Source organism: Populus alba, chromosome 2, assembly GCF_005239225.2.
Source record: "Populus alba chromosome 2, ASM523922v2, whole genome shotgun sequence".
Taxonomy (NCBI): Eukaryota; Viridiplantae; Streptophyta; class Magnoliopsida; order Malpighiales; family Salicaceae; genus Populus; species Populus alba.
Genome location: NC_133285.1, coordinates 6689739 through 6707218, shown reverse-complemented (window position 1 = coordinate 6707218; position 17480 = coordinate 6689739). Strand labels below are relative to the sequence as shown.

At 34.7% G+C, this 17480-nt stretch overlaps 2 protein-coding genes across 7 annotated transcripts; one reads left to right on the top strand and one right to left on the bottom strand.

The window, feature by feature from the left end:
- Positions 1–1276: 1276 nt before the first annotated feature.
- On the top strand, positions 1277–5569 carry LOC118042147 (uncharacterized). 5 transcript variants are annotated; one of them, XM_035049730.2, is made up of 12 exons: positions 1277–1415; positions 2463–2547; positions 2694–2745; positions 2832–2852; positions 2937–2990; positions 3693–3743; positions 3851–3913; positions 4094–4159; positions 4369–4407; positions 4696–4818; positions 4896–4988; positions 5136–5569. In XM_035049730.2, the coding sequence occupies exons 3-12, from the start codon at positions 2728–2730 to the stop codon at positions 5406–5408; spliced, it is 801 nt and encodes a 266-aa protein (XP_034905621.1). In that variant the 5' UTR covers positions 1277–1415; positions 2463–2547; positions 2694–2727; the 3' UTR covers positions 5409–5569. The 5 variants fall into 5 exon arrangements, with proteins under 5 accessions (XP_034905621.1, XP_073263829.1, XP_034905620.1 ...); XM_073407728.1 differs by having other exon boundaries at positions 1282–1415; positions 2656–2745; XM_035049729.2 differs by lacking the exon at positions 1277–1415 and adding an exon at positions 1423–1614.
- Positions 5570–6214: 645 nt separating this feature from the next.
- LOC118042146 (protein ARABIDILLO 1) lies at positions 6215–15867 on the bottom strand. Of its 2 annotated transcripts, XM_035049728.2 has the most exons (13): positions 15402–15867; positions 13765–15141; positions 13355–13513; positions 13188–13268; positions 12932–13063; positions 12200–12327; positions 11187–11274; positions 8900–8994; positions 8185–8248; positions 7792–7967; positions 7453–7674; positions 6775–6859; positions 6215–6643 (listed from the first exon to the last, which is right to left on the bottom strand). In XM_035049728.2, the coding sequence occupies exons 2-13, from the start codon at positions 15112–15114 to the stop codon at positions 6449–6451; spliced, it is 2775 nt and encodes a 924-aa protein (XP_034905619.1). In that variant the 5' UTR covers positions 15115–15141; positions 15402–15867; the 3' UTR covers positions 6215–6448. The 2 variants fall into 2 exon arrangements, with proteins under 2 accessions (XP_034905619.1, XP_034905618.1); XM_035049727.2 differs by having other exon boundaries at positions 13765–15867.
- Between the last annotated feature and the right edge of the window lie 1613 nt (positions 15868–17480).

Sequence of the window (17480 nt, the reverse complement as noted above, 5' to 3'; positions counted from 1 at the left end):
GAAAAATAGTTAATTAGTGCTCATGGTTCTAGGAGTTATATATTCAATCCCTATATTTTCAAATATGTTTATAATTTAGTCGTTTCATTAACCCATGTTCTCTTTCAATTTTTCCCTTTTTTAAGAAATAGAAAAGGAACAGCTAGAACTAGATAAGATGTGGAGATTTGATGTGAAAAGAAGAAAAACTACTATGATTAACCTTAGTTAAACACTAATTAAAGGACAATTTAATTATTTCTGATACTATGTATATTAATTAATTAGTCTCAATAAACTATAGTGACGAAGCTGTAATTAACTCAAGTTTGGCCTGTTTGGAGCATCTGGTTCGAGATATCCAGCTCCTCATTGCCGGGTGGTACAACATCCCAAGAGCAGACATTTGGTAGAAGACACAGTTCTGCAGCAAAATGATAGCATTACAAGGACTTGAGATTTGGTATGATTGATTTTTAAAATATTTTAAAATTAAAATAATTTTTTAAAATTTATGTTTAAAAATAAAAAATTTAAACTTTTTACAGCACATAAAAAACAAAAAAATTTAATTTAATCCATCAGGTCTTGAATTTATTTTTTTTAAAATTATCAATTTAAGTATCATAAATTTTAGGATCATTAAAAATTTATCTGATAATTAATTTTAGAATTTTATAAAATTAATTGAGATGTGGAAAAACTGATTTCACTATATTTATAGTTAAAAAGGAGTTGAAAAGGGATATATCAAAATACAAAGATACCTTATTTAAATCCACAATTGAAGGGTAGTTGGAGTGTTGATGTTTCAATTACTTTTGAAACTAGGTTTTGACCTCTAAAATTGCTGTTCGGTGTTAGTTCTTGCTTGATGGAAAAATTTGTCACGACCATTTATTATGCTCATGTGACTGACAAATGTAAGGGGTAGCGGCTAGTTAGGGACAGCGAACTATTGTCTGCCAAATCTATGCTTCACCAGACATAACGACACGCAGTCAACATCTCATAGTTTGACGAAACTAATTCATTAGCTGTCGTGGTTTTAGATAATCTTCTTAGATTTTCAATACTCAATTTAATCTTTTCATCTCTCTCTCTCTCTCTCTCTCTGATTTTTTGTTTTTTTGAAAGATTTTTATTAAAAAATCACATTATTGACTCTAAAATCCTACTCGGTTTTTTTTTATTATTATTTCTTACACAAAAGCTATCTCTGAGATTGACTAGAGACTGCGATCGTATCTAACTAAAGTCCTTGTCTCTAGCTACTGGTCAAAGGGCAGCGGAGCAAGCAATTAAAACTCAAAACAGCACCATTGAACAAACTCTTAAGATAAGAAAGGTAGGTGGCGCTTTGTCCCCGTTCTGCCATGCTAACCGAAGCCATATCTAGCAGTCGCCCTTTCTTCCAAGCGTGCTGTATATTATTTGTAAGTAGTTGAGCGTTGTATCTTTCCTTTATCTCCCACAACCTCTCCTCTCTTGCCACCTCTATTTTCTTCTCTTAGGAAAAGAAAACTACAATCATGGGTTTTTCCCTATTCGTCAAGGCAACAGCCTTTATGATCATCACATTGATGTTTACTTCTATCCCTTTTACACACTCTATTCCCTTCGTAGTTTTTCATGGTAAGTTTTTCTTTTTTTTTGGCTGGTGGTCATTTTCTTTGAAAGCTGTAGTTTTTCTTGTTTCTGTTGATGAAAGTCAGTTATTCATTTTTATTTTCTTATGGCTAACAACTGATAAAGGCCATGCTTATCATTTTAGTTATTCTTGGATTTTCATTTTCATTTTCTTGGGATTTAGGAAACTGGAAAATCCTTACTCAATTGAGTATTTACTGCATGTTTGGTTTTTTGATTGTTTGCTGTTATATTGGCTTCTTTGTGTTTGTGTATTAGTAGACTGAGTGATAAGGAGAGACAGGCTCATAAATTTATTGCATTCGTTTAGTAATTCTTTGCAAGTGAGAGAAAACTTGGGGTTGTATTGGTTTTCATTAAGTTAAACATGACATGATTTAATAATCTGGTCTTTAAGAGCTAAAATTTGTTGACTACGTGCCTTCATAGTTCATACAAAACTTCTATTTGGTTTAACTGTTAGACCTGTAAAATATTGCTCTCTTTCAGTATATCCAGCTGCACTTTTCCCAATTTCTAATCAAATCGACTTCTCTACAAAAATTGCGGTTTTTTTTTTTCTGCACATTTTCTTTGAAAGTGAAGATTTTTGAGCTTGAAACTTGTATAGATACATTATTAGCTTGTACTTAACTTTATTAGTTAGAAGGGGTGGTGAAATATGAATTCATGATTATTTAGTTAAGCCTTTAATAGCATGTTAAATAATCATTATAATTTAAAAGTTTAAATTGTTAGACGAAGCTAAAAAAATATTTTTATTTTACTCTTGTTGCCATGTGCATCAGACTTATCGTAAAATGATGATATTTTTTGTATGTGTTTTGTGTTAGGTATTAGTGACAAATGCAGTAATAAGGGAGTCAAACAGTTCACTGAGCTTTTAAGCAAGTGGTCAGGCATTCAAGGACATTGCATGTATGATTTAATTTGTGGGTTGTTTTGCTAGTCATAACAGCAATGGTCATTTCTCTATATATTTGGTGATCTACTTCCACTCAAAATCACTTTGTGTCTGATCAACAGCCTGTATGTAATCATTTGATTCCCCTTCTTCTCTTCAGAGAAATTGGAGATGGAGCTTGGGATTCTTGGACTATGCCCCTTCAAGATCAGGTGACGGCTGAACTGATGGCTTGAGGAGTGTTTACTGTTGACAGTGTCATTTCCCAAAACTAAATTTATATTCACTTTTGTTGCAGACGGAAATTGCTTGTGAGAAGGTGCAAAAGCTACTTGCTTTTTGTCATTGGTTTTTCACTTAGAAGTTCAGTTGTTCAAAATTAGATTGTCAACGAAATTTGCAGGTGAAGAGTATGAGTGAACTAAGCGATGGTTACAACTTAATTGGACTTTCTCAGGTAGTTAAAATTTTGAAGAATAAGTTGTTATCTGTTAGCAATTTTAGAATTATAACATTTTTTTTTAAGTTATTCTTTTGTCCATTAAGAGCATACATGGAGAATGATCCTAGTTTTTCTATTTATTTGTGTTTGTTTCAATGAAGGCATGAACTGATCAAGTTATTGCACTGGTAACAGGTCTTCACTATTTTATAAGTTGATCTCGTTTTTGTACAGTTTTGCCTTCTTATGAGTTGCTTTATCCCTCACAGATACCTTTTTTAAAATGCTCTCAGTTCCCCAGGAGTTATATTCAATATAGGATTGACTTGTTGAGTGATGGAGTTTTGGAGATCTGCATCTGTTAAATTTTTGGAGTTTTTTCTTTTCCGATGTGTCAGCCTTGCCTTTGATGGCTATCTCGATTGTCATCTAGCTTCCTTGTTCTGTTCTTTGATTTGCATTGGTGGTTTTGGTTGTGTTTGTTTTTTTGTTTTCGTATTTGAAATTGTGTTTGGGTGCATTTGGCATGGAAAAGCATCAAATTAATGGTATTTTTGTGTTTTCAGATGATTTTGATGTACTAATATCAAAAAAAAAAAAAAAAAAACTGAAAAAAATTCATTTTGATGTATTTTCAAGAGAAAAACACTTTTAAAAAACACTTTCACCACAATACTAAACGCACACTAATGTTTTATGCAATCCTTTATTTCACAGGGTAGCTTGATTGCTCGAGGGGTTATCGAATTTTGTGAGGGAGGGCCTCCTGTAAGAAACTGAAAAGATTGCTATATCCTTCTTATACCGCAATGTCCTTTTATTCCCTTATTATTGTGTTGCCTTGGCTTAATATCCCTTGCCCATGTGGGGGACAGGTGAAGAATTTGATTACGCTGGCAGGTATCCATGCTGGTATCGCTTCGATTCCTTTCTGTGGAGTAAGTGCTGTTTCCTAAGCGTACTCAATTCATTGCTTCAATTCCTGCTGGTTTTAAAGACAGTGTATTGTGCTGAAATCGAAACCCGTAGTAGTACTTTGAGATATTGTTGTGGATTTTTGTTATCACGGGCTACTGTTGCCTTCAGTTTGATATTCTCTGAGCCTCTGACTTTTGCAGTGCACCATTGTATGCGTTCTTTTGGATGATTTGATCAAGTCAGAGATCTACAGCAGTTATGTTCAGGTTTGAGTGTCTTATTTTGAGATGGTAATTTAAAGTCATGTTCAACGGGACAAACAAACAATTTATACTAAGCGAACAGTTTTCTTGGTAAAATCACTTCCTAGGAACTGACAATTCCTGTGAAGGATAGATAATTTCGTTGCCCCCCATTCATATATTCTATCTTTTGGCATTCAGTGCATGTTGACTTATCTCTGATGAAATTGCAGGAACACTTGGCTCCCAGCGGTTATATCAAGATCCCAACAGTGAGTCTAGTTCTTCAGCTATGGTGATATACACAGGTTCTCAGCTCCTCCTCGTGGGGGTGCAAGATATAAATTAGTGAATAAATTTAAGAGAAATATGAAGCAGTATGAAAAGAAAAGAAAAGTTATATTGGATTAAGAAGTAGCTAATTGCAAATAATTTGTTTTGTGCTATTGTCACATGATCAAGTTTTTTCTAGGCCAAGATTCAATTTTCCATGCAAGTCATTCATTCTTCTTATTTGCCTTAAATGAATTGTCATAGCGAGATAAATCTGTTTCTTGCAGGACATTCCTGCCTATATAAAAGGATGTAGATTCCTCCCCAAACTTAACAATGAGATCAAGAACACCAGAAATTCTACATACAAGGAACGGTTTGCTAGCTTAGAGAACTTGGTTCTTATCATGGTGAGTTGACCTCTGCTGTGCTTCTGTAACGTTCTTTCGATTTAATCTAATCACTGTAACTTGGTGATCAATATCAGTTTGAGCAAGATACAGTTTTGGTACCGAAGGAAACCTCCTGGTTTGGATATTATCCAGATGGGTCCTTTGATACTATTTTGCCTGCACAAGAGGTAATGATTTGCAAGCATACTCTAATTCTAGTTAGGCATCTTCAATTATCTGGATTTTGCTGCGATAATCTGAGGTCAAGCTTTCATGTGATTCAATTATGGTCATTTTTAGCTTTTAAATTTCTTAACTTGGTCCACGCCTTGCAGACTCTGCTCTACACTGAAGACTGGATCGGTTTGAAAACATTGGATGAAGCTGGAAAAGTTAAATTCATTAACGTGTCTGGGGGGCATCTTGATATCTCGCAAACTGACATGAAGAAATACGTATTGCCTTACTTGGAGGAACAAGCACCATCCCCGGGTCTGCAGATTGTAAGAGGATCTTCATCTGATAGATGGTTTTCAACAATCAAGAACAACTTCATGGAGCTGGTTGGACGCACTGACGATCAACATTTACTTGATATTCGGCAGTAGATTCAGAACTCTTATTGCCACGATAATAAGCCAAAAGGAAGAAGGAAAACATACACTAGAACTATAAATTCATTCTTCGCGCAAAATCTGTCCATTTATGGTCATTTTTCCGTTCCTGAAACTCTCTTGTATCATTCTATTGAACTCTTCCTTGGTTTCCACGTTATTATTTGCAGAATTCGTCCAAGTACGCGCACGCGGATAGTTTAAGTACTTCACAATCTTTTGCAATCAGATGTTGTTAGTGAGTTTTTTAATATCTCGAAAACTTTTTTAGATATCTGATCTCCCAATGTAAAAACACGGCAGTAAAATTATATTTTACAAGAAAAATAATAATTTAAATATTATTAAAATAAATTAATTTTCTACTATAATTCTTGTTTTTGTTATGAATATATTTTTGTAACAAAAAGAATATAATTTTTTGAGCTATGTTGTTTATTCAATAAAAACTAAAACTGAAAGCAATTAGAATAAATAATACAAATAAAATTAAACAGCATATAAAAGGTAAAATCAGAAGAAGAAAAAAATCTCGAACCAAAAAAGGCCCTATCGAAACCCATACCACTCGCTGCAGTGATTTCGTCACACAAATTAGTTTTCTTTTAATTTAATTTTAATGATATTCTTGTTTGCATAAGTTTTCTTAAGAGTTCATGAAAACCAAAATCCAATTATAGCACTTTCCTCAGCTATTTTCCACGACCCCAAGAAGAAAGGGAATTGACCAAAGCCTCATCAAGTCTCAAACTGTTCAAATATCGATGTATGAAAAAGATGTCGCAATGAATACTATGGGAGAAAAAAATGTTTATGTACTTGTTTCTAGATCAAACCCCAGCCAAAAGTGCTTACAATATAACTACAAGGAATTGTTACATAGGGGGTCAAAAATCACTGAAACTCAACTAAACCACCTCTAAATACCTAAAAAAAATGCAGGGAAAGAGAGAATTATACTCTACGCAGACCGCATTCTATTCCACTGGGTAAGAAAGGAAGCTTGGAACTCGATGTCTGTTAGCTTCCATCAGCTAAACTAAGACTGCTTTCATATTTGAAGATTCTATATGGTGGTACTCAAGATTGCGCAGCACAATTCTTGCAAAGATTTTGGCTTCAAGTGGTGCAGTTGCTGCAGCAGCTGCAGCTCGCAGGACCCGCGCAGCTCCAGCACTCTGCATGAGACTCGCATGGTGCAAAGCATGCCGTCCACCAGGAACGGTAAACTGTAATTGATGGATTAAATTCATGAAAACAAGAACTCACCCATACAAATATTCAGTAGAAAGATATAAATGATAATGAACTCAAACAAGTTGGAACTGGCATTTTCAAGAGTCTCGGCGAGAAAGATTACCTGGAGAAGAGCGAATGCAGCACATGCCTTTAGTATAGAAGAAGGATTCCGTAGCATGGCAACAAATCTTCCAATTTCAGCTCCACTGAGGCCACAAAAGGAAGAAAGGGAGAAGAAAGAAAAAAGTTTGATCAGGTAAATTGTACAAAATGGTGTGAAACCACATTCATGAGTATTATGGTAAACTAAAGAACCAGACAGCGCTATAAAATTGAAATCATTCATGACACTGGTGAACAATTATGGGTAACACGAGATGGGTAGCCTGGTCAATTGACACTATCTGAGCAGCCCAGCCCGTTAAGAAAAGAGAAGGGTAATAAAGTGTGGGCCCAAGATATGGTCTTAGTGCTGAAGAAACAAGACCTACAGGAAATTGGATGCAAGTGGTGCTGAAGAGAGAAGACCTCCATGAAATTGGATGCAAGTTCAAGAATAGAATTTTACATGTCAAACAAAATCAGCATTATCTACATTCATTCAATAGCAATCATAATTGAATTACATTAACAAGCAAGTTTAATCATAAAGCGGCTAACTGCAAATTGAAATATCAGCCTATATAGTTCTTACTTCATGCAACAATAGGCTGCAAATTAGGGCAGATGATTTTTTTTGGAACAGTAATAACTAGGAGTGTGTAAGCTGCACATGTTAGTGCATGAGACAGAGAGGCACCTGCATCGCAGATGTCCTGCTTCTTGAATACGAGCTCTCTCCGTTACTTGTGCTAATGCTGCTGGAGCTGATGATGCAGCAGCAGTGGCAAATGCTTGCGGATCAGTAAATGTAAGGACAAAGGCCTCAATGTGCTTCAAAGCCATCCTTCTAGCTCCATCTAAATTCACGCTCTTTGAAATGCTTTCTGTTGAAGTTCCTATTAATGCAAATTCATCCATTCTGCATAAGAAAATAAAAGAAAAAACATCAAAATAAAATTGTAACTGAAAGGCAGGAATATTTACTGAGCATGATTATATTTTGTTCATGCACCCAAAATGGAAATTGTGTAAGTACCTCCCATCAAACATATAGGCCAATGCTAATGCAGCCATGAAGCGAGCCATTTTTGATACTGATGAAGAACATAGATCAACAAGCGCAGGAACCCCCCCTTCCTCCACTATACGAAGAGCATTACCTGGATTAAAAGCAAGATTCCAGAGAGCTCCTGCAGCAGTTTCATGAACATCCTGGAAGAGAAAACATGCATTAAAGTTTTGTCGGGTTTTGTTAACAAAAGGAAATTTGCAAGTTTGAGGCAGTTGCAGACTGTAGAGAACTTGATTATATATGCCAACAATGCTAAAGTTGCATAAAAATTGATAACAATTTTCAAAAGAGTCGGAGAAATGCTTGATAATGATAAGAAATTTCAAAATTTGGCTATTAAGAGATTGAAAAACTGACCTCAGCCTCGGAGCGTGCCAGAGCAATCAGAGGCGCCACACCTCCTTCTTGTCCAATAGCAATGCTAATATAAACCAACAAATATATTTAGCATTAATATAAAGGCTAAAATTAAGAATAAAAAACTTTCATTTATTTGAGAATATATAGGTTTATTAGTCTACAGAAGTACGAATTTAAAACAAAAGGACAACATAAAATTGCAACATAGAAATGAAGATAAACAAACTTTGTACAGTCAAACTGCATAAAATACAAAAATAGTTTGATTGCAGCTATACAACTACATGTGCATCATTTTGCTGATACAGAGATGCCATGCATATCTATCTTTATAATGACTAATTAGTGTTAGTGTGGAGCAACACTTTTCAACATTCTTACTTGGTCACTAGTGCAAAACCTCCTATCCTCCAAATAATCATCACACATCATGAGGCTAATCACAAATGCATTTTCTCAAACAATGTGCAGTGCACCACCAGCTGGATGCAGCTGATATCCCTCTACCTTTCACGGCTCAAAAAAGAGAGAATTATCTGGTTTGAAGAATTCCCCATACAACAAGTGCGAGGAAACTTCCATATGGGTAGGCTTCAGTTGAGGAGCATGCAGACAAAAACATATACATATTTCCTTGGTACATTAGGTAATATCTATCAATCCATAATACACAAAATAAAATGAGATCCAAAACTTGAACCAGCACATTTACCTGTTGGCTTCTGACACTGACAATCCCCAGAGAGCTCCAGCAGCCCTCTCTTGAAGACCTGGAGAGGCATTTGCACAAGATTGTGCAAGGGCGACCTGAATACACCACATGAGATGAAACCTTAAGAATATACATGGTGAAATTTCCTACCACGTAGAATACATGATTTGTCATCAAATGAAATCAGGAAAAAATCATAAAACTAAGAAACAAAAGTAAAATTGCTGCTGCTTAAATCATTGGCCATTAGCACACAGAGCAAACAAGAACTTAAATAATTGGAGGAATTTGCACCTCTGAAAGCAAAATCTTGAACAGTGAGTAAATGTTTCTCTTAAAACTTGAACTAAGCATGAGTCAATATAAAGGATGCCTCTGTATTAAAGTTAACACATATTAAATGCAGATGAGAGGCATCAAAAACATAAAACACATCTGGCTTGATTTTTAGAAACTGTTGAAAGAGGAACCACCAGATGTTAAATTACCATTTTTAAGCAGCAAGCAAGTTTACTATGCTTATGTTTGTAACGTCACCTTGACTTCAAAAAGACAGTCTTCCCTTTCAGAAGTGTTTTTTACTCTCACTGAAGGTGAATATGTTTTCTATATAATTGTAGCTTTCAGTTTCCAAACACTTCACCTCAAAATGAGGAAAACATATTGCCTCACAAAAGCAAGCCTTCTGTTGATGAGTATTCAATTAATGTACAAGCAAGTGATTTAAAAAACAAAATAAAGAGAGGCAATCTTTATTTATTAAATCGATCAACTAGCTAGGATGCTTTATATAGGCAGCAAAGATATTCCAAATGAGAAAACTTAATCCTAATATGAACAGAAAAAACAAAACCACAGAAAAGCTTAATGAATATGAAATTGAATAAACTCATAATCCAAATACGAAACTAAATCCAACAAGGACAGAAGAAACAAAACCAGGAAAACCCTAATAAATACCATATAGACTAAATTCCCAATAAAAATCACCATCTGCTAAAAAGGACACAGTAGAATTCCTAAATAATAAAAACTTAAATTATAAAATATTAATCCTAGAAATCTTGCTTCATTTTCCATCATTCTCCCCTAATTGGAAAAAAAAATCTCAAGTGTTGAAGTAGCAAAAACTCGGACAGGATGCCAACAGTGGCACCAAGAACACCAGTTATGGAACACAGTGCCAGTGATCTCCTGGATTAGAATGCAGGATTCCAGAAAGGCTGCAATGTTATTCCAAATATGGTCTTTGGCTAGTCGCAGAAGCAGGTTCCAAATGCAGGGATCTCCTGGCGACGTTTCCTTCTGTTACCATCTGTAGGCATTAAGATCTGATTTGTTTAGAGAATCCAGCAATTTATCGCTAGTTCATGGTAACCTAGTAATTGCAACATGTAGCAGTAATATCCCATGATAATACTTATTGGAGTCGAGATATGCACCGGAAATATCTTGTGAGATCGTATCTTGAGTTTTCTAAATGATGTGATATAAACTTTAACCCCACAGTGAGGCCAAAAACTTTTCTGTGACTTCTTTTGGCTTTTTTTACAACACAAGCAATAAACAACCAAATGATCTTGACCAACAATTGGAAAGTTACTAAAAAGAAGAGATCCATGACGAAATCACAAATGTAAACAGGGACAAATTCGAGGAAACCAATCAGTAATCTTGAAACCCTCTATGACATCACTTGATGTAAAACCAAAGGATGAAGAAAAGCAAAATAAAGAATCGATCTCAAGATCAGTTTATATGATGAACCAACAATAATAATCTGTCTTCAATGTTAATGTAGGTTGCTTTATACAAGGACTAGAGCTATTAGTCCCACATGAAATTTGAATCGAATAATTAGGATAGTGAAGCACAGGAGAGTGAACTAAACAGGAAATAGAATCAGCTCATTACAAAAAGCTACTTAAGTACTAGCTATATTAAGTAATTACTAAAAACCCAACTAAAGCTTTGAATGGTCAAATATTAACCCTGCAAGTCTTGCTTCACTTTCTGTCACTTTCATATTTATAATGCATTGACTTCAACAAAGAAAAAGAAATAAATCATGCACCAGCCATTAATTTTGTATCTTTAAATTGATATTTCTATTGATGAAGAATCCATCATCTAGCTAGTCTTTAAAATGCTAACAAAGAGGCACCTTGTTCTCTCAAACACGCACATTATATGAAGTACTTTCATTGCAGCACCTCCTATTGTGTGTCAATGCTACAATGGATCTCATAAACAAACTACACGTGGAGGTAGCAAGTAAATATATTACCAAGGCCTCAACACCACCAGCTACTGCAATTGCTTCTCGGTTTCTGTCATCGAATGATAAGTTCCATAATGCACCAGCAGCTTCCTGCCTGTTTAACAAGCAATCAAAGTACTACATATCAGATAAAATATTGAAGATAATTATGTAATATGCATGTGCATATAAAGAGTCTTGGTTTGTAGATTTCTAAACTACAATTGGTCAGAAAATACAGCTTTTTACCACAGCCACTAGGAGAAACATTAGAAACAATGATTCCAAATACAAAAGCCCAGTAAATTTAAGGTGATTAGGCTGCAAGAACAGGATGCTACAGAGTTGAACTAACTATAATTTTCAAATAAGTTGAGCAAACACAAACTTTTTACTAAAACATAACCCAACAACCATGGTTTCAAACACCAAAATACACCCAAAGATCAAAAAAACATAATACATGAGATTCTATACTGGTTTATAAAAGGATGGAAACAATTGCAGACCAGGTACTTCCTTTTTCCTTTCTTTCCAAACAAGGAAAATGGACAAAAAGGTAAGCAACATCAAATGAAAAGAAAGGGAGGACCATCAAGGTTAAGTTAGCAAGCAATTGGACAAAATAGGTAAGAACAGCATCAAAGAATTTTAAGTTGCCTTCAAGATGGATTTTCATTGACTCCTTGGTCCTTGGATGATAGTGGGAATTGAAGACAAAATCTCAGTGAAGAAAAGGATAATTAAGACCACGCAATAAATAATGAAGAAACTAAACTCATCTCTTGGCCATTATTATCTTTTTCTTGTCAGAAGTATAGATATAGATAAAGGGAAATTGCACCCTCTGGTATGTAAGAAATTGCGATTTGAATGGACAAAATTAATATCATAGACTTAATGCAGATAAAAGAATTCAATAGCAGGAAGAAAGAAGCTAAGATTGATTAGATAATCAAAAATATTGGACAAATATGAAACACAAGGGGAAAAGAAAAGCTTAGATAAGGGATACATATACAGATTTGCAAAGGAATTACCTGACACCTTCATGGAGCGAACGTGTGAGTTGAACAAGGGCTTCAAGAGCGCCTGCTTCTTGTCCAACAGCAGCATTGTTAGAATTGCTATCTCCATGAGCAGCCAAGTTAGCTAACGCACGAGCAGCCTAGCATTATGAAGATACATTAATAATTTACAACAAATCAATTTCACACAGAAAAAATCTTTCAAAGAAATAATTGGTAGAAATAAATAGGACCCTTGAAATTACAAATTTCAAATCAGGAACCTCCTTATCTAAGTCATTACAGTCATAGCACTGCAGAGTGTTAAGGAATAGCGAAGGCATTTTGATATGGAGTTCATGTGAGCCTTAGTTTCAAGTAGTAGGATTTCAAGCACCATGATTAATGGTGGGCATTGCTTAGAAATGGGGGATACACCAGTCACCACAGAACCTTGATGAGGTTATTTTCAAAGCCCAAAACCATCATCGTCATGGTCTATTGATGGCTCTTTGCCACATTCTTTCTGAAAAGTTCAACAATATTTAAAATTATATGTAGCTGAGATTATAACTCTGTTGAGTTGTCACATTTAATACAACAGAACAAGAAAGGAGAAAATGAAAAGGAATATATTAAGAGCAAACAAATTCTGATTCTAGCATTTAGCCTGCAAACAACAGTAAATTGATCAATGTCTCTTGTAGAGATCTTAGTATGCACCTTTTCACATAATATATCTCCTAATAATAAATAATAGCACACCTGCTCTTGTACTCCCTCAAACTTGCAATTTCGAGCAAGCATCACCAAAGCATGCACACCACCTGCCAGTGCAACCTCCATGCTACACTTGTCATCAGCTGCCAAATTTGCCAAAGCACCAGCTGCACGTTCCTGATTGGAAACAAACTCAAAAATTTATACTACATTTACTTGAGTCAAACACAAGAAAAGCAATGCACAGTTAAGGGAACGTTTTATATGATTACAACATAGAGCAGGATTTTAAAGACTTCACCAGAACTCCATCACTACCAGAGGACCATTTGAATATAAGGTCAACCAGAGCTTTGACGCCACCAGCCTCAGCAATGGCACCCTATCAATAATTTTGAAATCACCAAAATTAGAAGTTTAGGACATGTATCTTGTGATGTTAAAATAAAGAAAAACAAAATATTAAACCTTGTGCTCTTCTCCGACCGAAAGATTCCATAGCCCTCCAGCAGCCTCTTCGGCAACCAGCCTGTTCATGGACCTTGCCAGTCCAGCAAGGATTTCAATTCCTCCTTCTTCTGCAACAGCTTTTGCTACATTTGCATTCACGGACAAGTTTGCTATTGCCTATATCATTAACAATTTAGAATATTTACCCCAATCCATATTTTCATGTCAGAATCAAGAGCAAACTGAGACATCTAATCAATAATTTCACAGCAGAGAGTAAATATAAGTAGAATAAGAAACCAGACATTAATAGATAAAATTAGACCATTTAGGAGACTAGATTATGGGAAAACATTTTTAAAATGTTTAGACAGTGCAATAATTTGGCTATAATCAGTGCTGCTTGCACGTCCATGAAATAAATTCACCTTAGCAGCCTCTGACTGAAGACCTTCCCTCCAAGATTTTGCAAGGTTTAGAAGAAGACGTATGCCACCATCTCGCATAACTGCCTCGGCCCTTCCACAATCTATGCTAGCATTTTCATCATCAATGACCACAAACGTTGCAAGTCCTGTGGCCGCCCTTTCTTGAACTTCTTCCTGTGAGCTCTGCATTAAACTGAGTAATATTGGTGCGCCTAGCTTGAGCCAGAAAACATCCAAACCTTGTGGATTGCTCTCAGCAGTACGCAAAAGGGTATGGGATAGAATCCATTCAAGCCAATTCATGATTTCATCGACATTCTTGTCCTTGGTCTTTAAATTCCTCCACTCCAAAAGAACATTTTTCCCCATCTTTGTAGTATCGGCAAATAAAGAGGCTAGTCCTTCAAAAATGTCATTGAAAAGGGCAAGTAACAATTTTCCTTTGTATTTATTCACACTAAAGGTATTGTCTTCTTCAAGAACTGGGCAATTCATTGCACACAAAACCTTCAAGCTAGGTGATAATGATAATAGTCTAGAAACTGCACTTGGTTCAATATCAGTTCTTGAAACATCCAACCCGATCAATTTAGGCAGCTTATGCCAAAGATGTGAGACCACGCCCCACTTCATATTTGATGTCCCAGCAACTGAGAGGAAATGAACAGATACTACATTCCCCAATGCTACCTCATCAACCTTTAGACAGTCCAAGAACCCAATATCAATCAGATTTGGACAATGCTTAGCTAAAGCATTGATGACATCAACAGAGACATCCCTTAATCCAGAGAGCCGAAGTTTCTTTAGTTTGGGACAGCAAAACGCTATTGCTTTAATAGCATCACTACTTACCTTCTCACAGAAGTCTGGTCCAAGTTGGAGGGTTTCAAGGGCCTCATGCCGAGCAACAATCATAGAAAGAGTTGCGTCTGTTATTTTCCTACAGTAATCACCACTTATTTCACGTAAATTCCTTGCTTGAAGATGTATTATTGCATCAGCAGACTCTGCTCCACGAAACCGAATCTTCTGAAGATTCACACACCTAGAAGCAAGTGAAACCGCCATTCCAGGATCGCATTTGTGGGCGCGAAGATCAAATGAAATCCACAAGCACGAAGAAAGACCTAAAACCCTCCATGTCTTGCACGTCGATGACAAGCTTGCACGGTCACGATAATTCAAACAGGAAAATAACTGAATCACAGTATCATCTGGCAAGCTAGTCCAATCAACATCCTCGTTACTATCAGGACACAAACCCGCATCTCCAATTTCAGGGTTACTAGGTAATTCCACCTGTTCCTTACTCTTCTTCGCCACTTTCTGCCGCACCCTACGATTCATATCTCGATCAAGTCACACACCTCAACCCTATAAGTATTGAAGAAACAGGCGAGAACCCATTGATATAAATCCTTTAAACTTGAAATTCAAAGCACAAAAGCACCAATTTCTCACTTCGGAAATTTAGACCACAAAAAAGTAAATGCATAATGCTGAATTGCTTATACAAATCAGAAAAGATAGAAATATTGTAATCTACAATATCCCAACACCGGCAAGACCGAGAACCCAATAATCATTAAGGTCATGAATGCACTATAGGCAATAAAATCAATGGCTAATCAAACCTGGGTTGCTGGGACTTATTTGAGTTTTTAAGAGTAAACCCTGAAAGATTGAAGCTTTTTGGTAGATTAAATCAGTTAGCTTTTCATAAGGTAACTGCATTCAATAAAGGGTCAATGAAGCTTCAACATGTTATAGAAGAGATACAAAATTGAGGGAAAGAAGCAGAGAATTCGGGTGGGCAAATATGAGAGAAGAGGGATGAAACCCTGAAGAAGGCATGTGAGTCTCTACCCTTCTATTGTTTTCTTTTTTCTTTTTCTTTTTTTGTTAACTTTGTGGGGAAGCACTAAGCAGTGTGAGAGAGAGAGAGAGAGTTTATTTTTGTGGTTTTGTGGAGGGATAAAAATAAACAAAAATGGGATTGGGATTGAATTACTTCACAGTAATGAGGGTGAGATAGGTAAGACAGGGAGGATGGTATTGGAGTTAACCTACTTGTGCACATCCTGGACTTCATTCACCGCCATTGCATCTTATTTTATTTTTTCTCTCTAAATGGCTGTTTATCAGAATTCATTCTATTACATGGGTTATTTTTGAGCTTTTTTTGGTAAAATTACCAGAATTGAATCCGATGGATGTAAATTTTAAGAGAAAATCTAAAATATATGGGAAAAAGAAATGTCTTGATTTATTATGGAGTAAAATAGTAAAATTATTATTTTTTCCTTCTAAAAAAAATAAGTTGTTTATTAGAGATAATTGTATTTTTTTTTTTAATGGTCTTATGTTCATTTTAGATTTGATTGGAGTTATTTTTTTTTATTTTTCTTTTGATGTAATTATTTGGTTATTCTTGTAAATAAAAAATTAATAATCTTAGGCTTGGGATTTTTGTATTTTAATTTTTTTCAACAACAATTAAATTACTTAAGTTTCCTTAAGCTTACGTGAAGGATATTTTTGTATTTTTACATGGTTAAATACAAATATTATTAAAAAAAAAGTTGTATTGATGCGTTTAAGGTTGTTTGATGACCAAACACCGCATTCCACAAAAGTGTTTAAATCATCTTGGTATCCCTTGTGTAATGAGGTAGTGCATGTTGTCATCGGTTGTTCGGTTGGACACCAATGGCTTCTTCTTTTCTCTCTTTTTTTTTTTTTTATTCTTAATTTTCATGGTTCCTCTAAAATTTTAAAGCAGCCCTTTAATTTTTTATTCATTCAAATTTGATTCATATTCCTTTTATTATTATTTATTTTATTTTAAATTATTTTTCAATTTCATCATTCTTTGATCTTCTAATCTTGCAAGTTTGGTCCCCGTTTTTTTATTGTTATTTTTTTTATTAAGATATTTTTTAAAAGTGTGTTTTTTTTTAATTTCATTATTTTAAAGTTTTTTTATCGGTCAAATTTGATTCTCATTCTATGGATTTCTATTTTTTTCACTCTTATAATTTTTTAAAATTGATTTTTTTTCTTAATTTCATCATTCAACATTAAATTGGTTGGGGATTGAGTTTTTTAATTGAACTCGGGTTTAGAATTTCACAAGTTGTAAATCTTAAATAGTAACCTAAATTTAGAAGATTTATTCAGATTTGCTTTTTTTTTTCAGTTTCAAAATTCAATATTTACTTGATTGGATTTTAGACTCCATTATTTTTATTTATTTGCTTTCTATATATTTTTTATTTATTTTTAAAATGACTTGGGTTATCTTGATTCTTTTTATTTATTGTTCTTTGTTGAACTTACTTTGGAAAATTCTTTAATTTTTTTTTTTCGATTTCATCTTCCAACACTAAATTGATTGAGAATTAATTTTATTTTCAATTCCATATATCAAGGTTGGAGTTTTTGCATATTAAGTTTCATGATTTTTTTTAGTTTCCTTCTTGTTTGTTTATCTGAGCCCCATCACTTGGACCACAGGTTTGGTTAATTAGTCTAAGGTTAAATTGGTTTTTTTTCAGGATTGTTTAATGTTTGTTAGATTTTGTCCTTCAATATTGGTTTTTTTTTTAATTGAGCTTCGTAATCCTTTCTAGTTTGCTTTCTATTGAGCTATTTCATTACATGTTCTAGGTAACAAAGTTTGGTCGGCTTGCCTGGTTTATTGGATTTTTTTT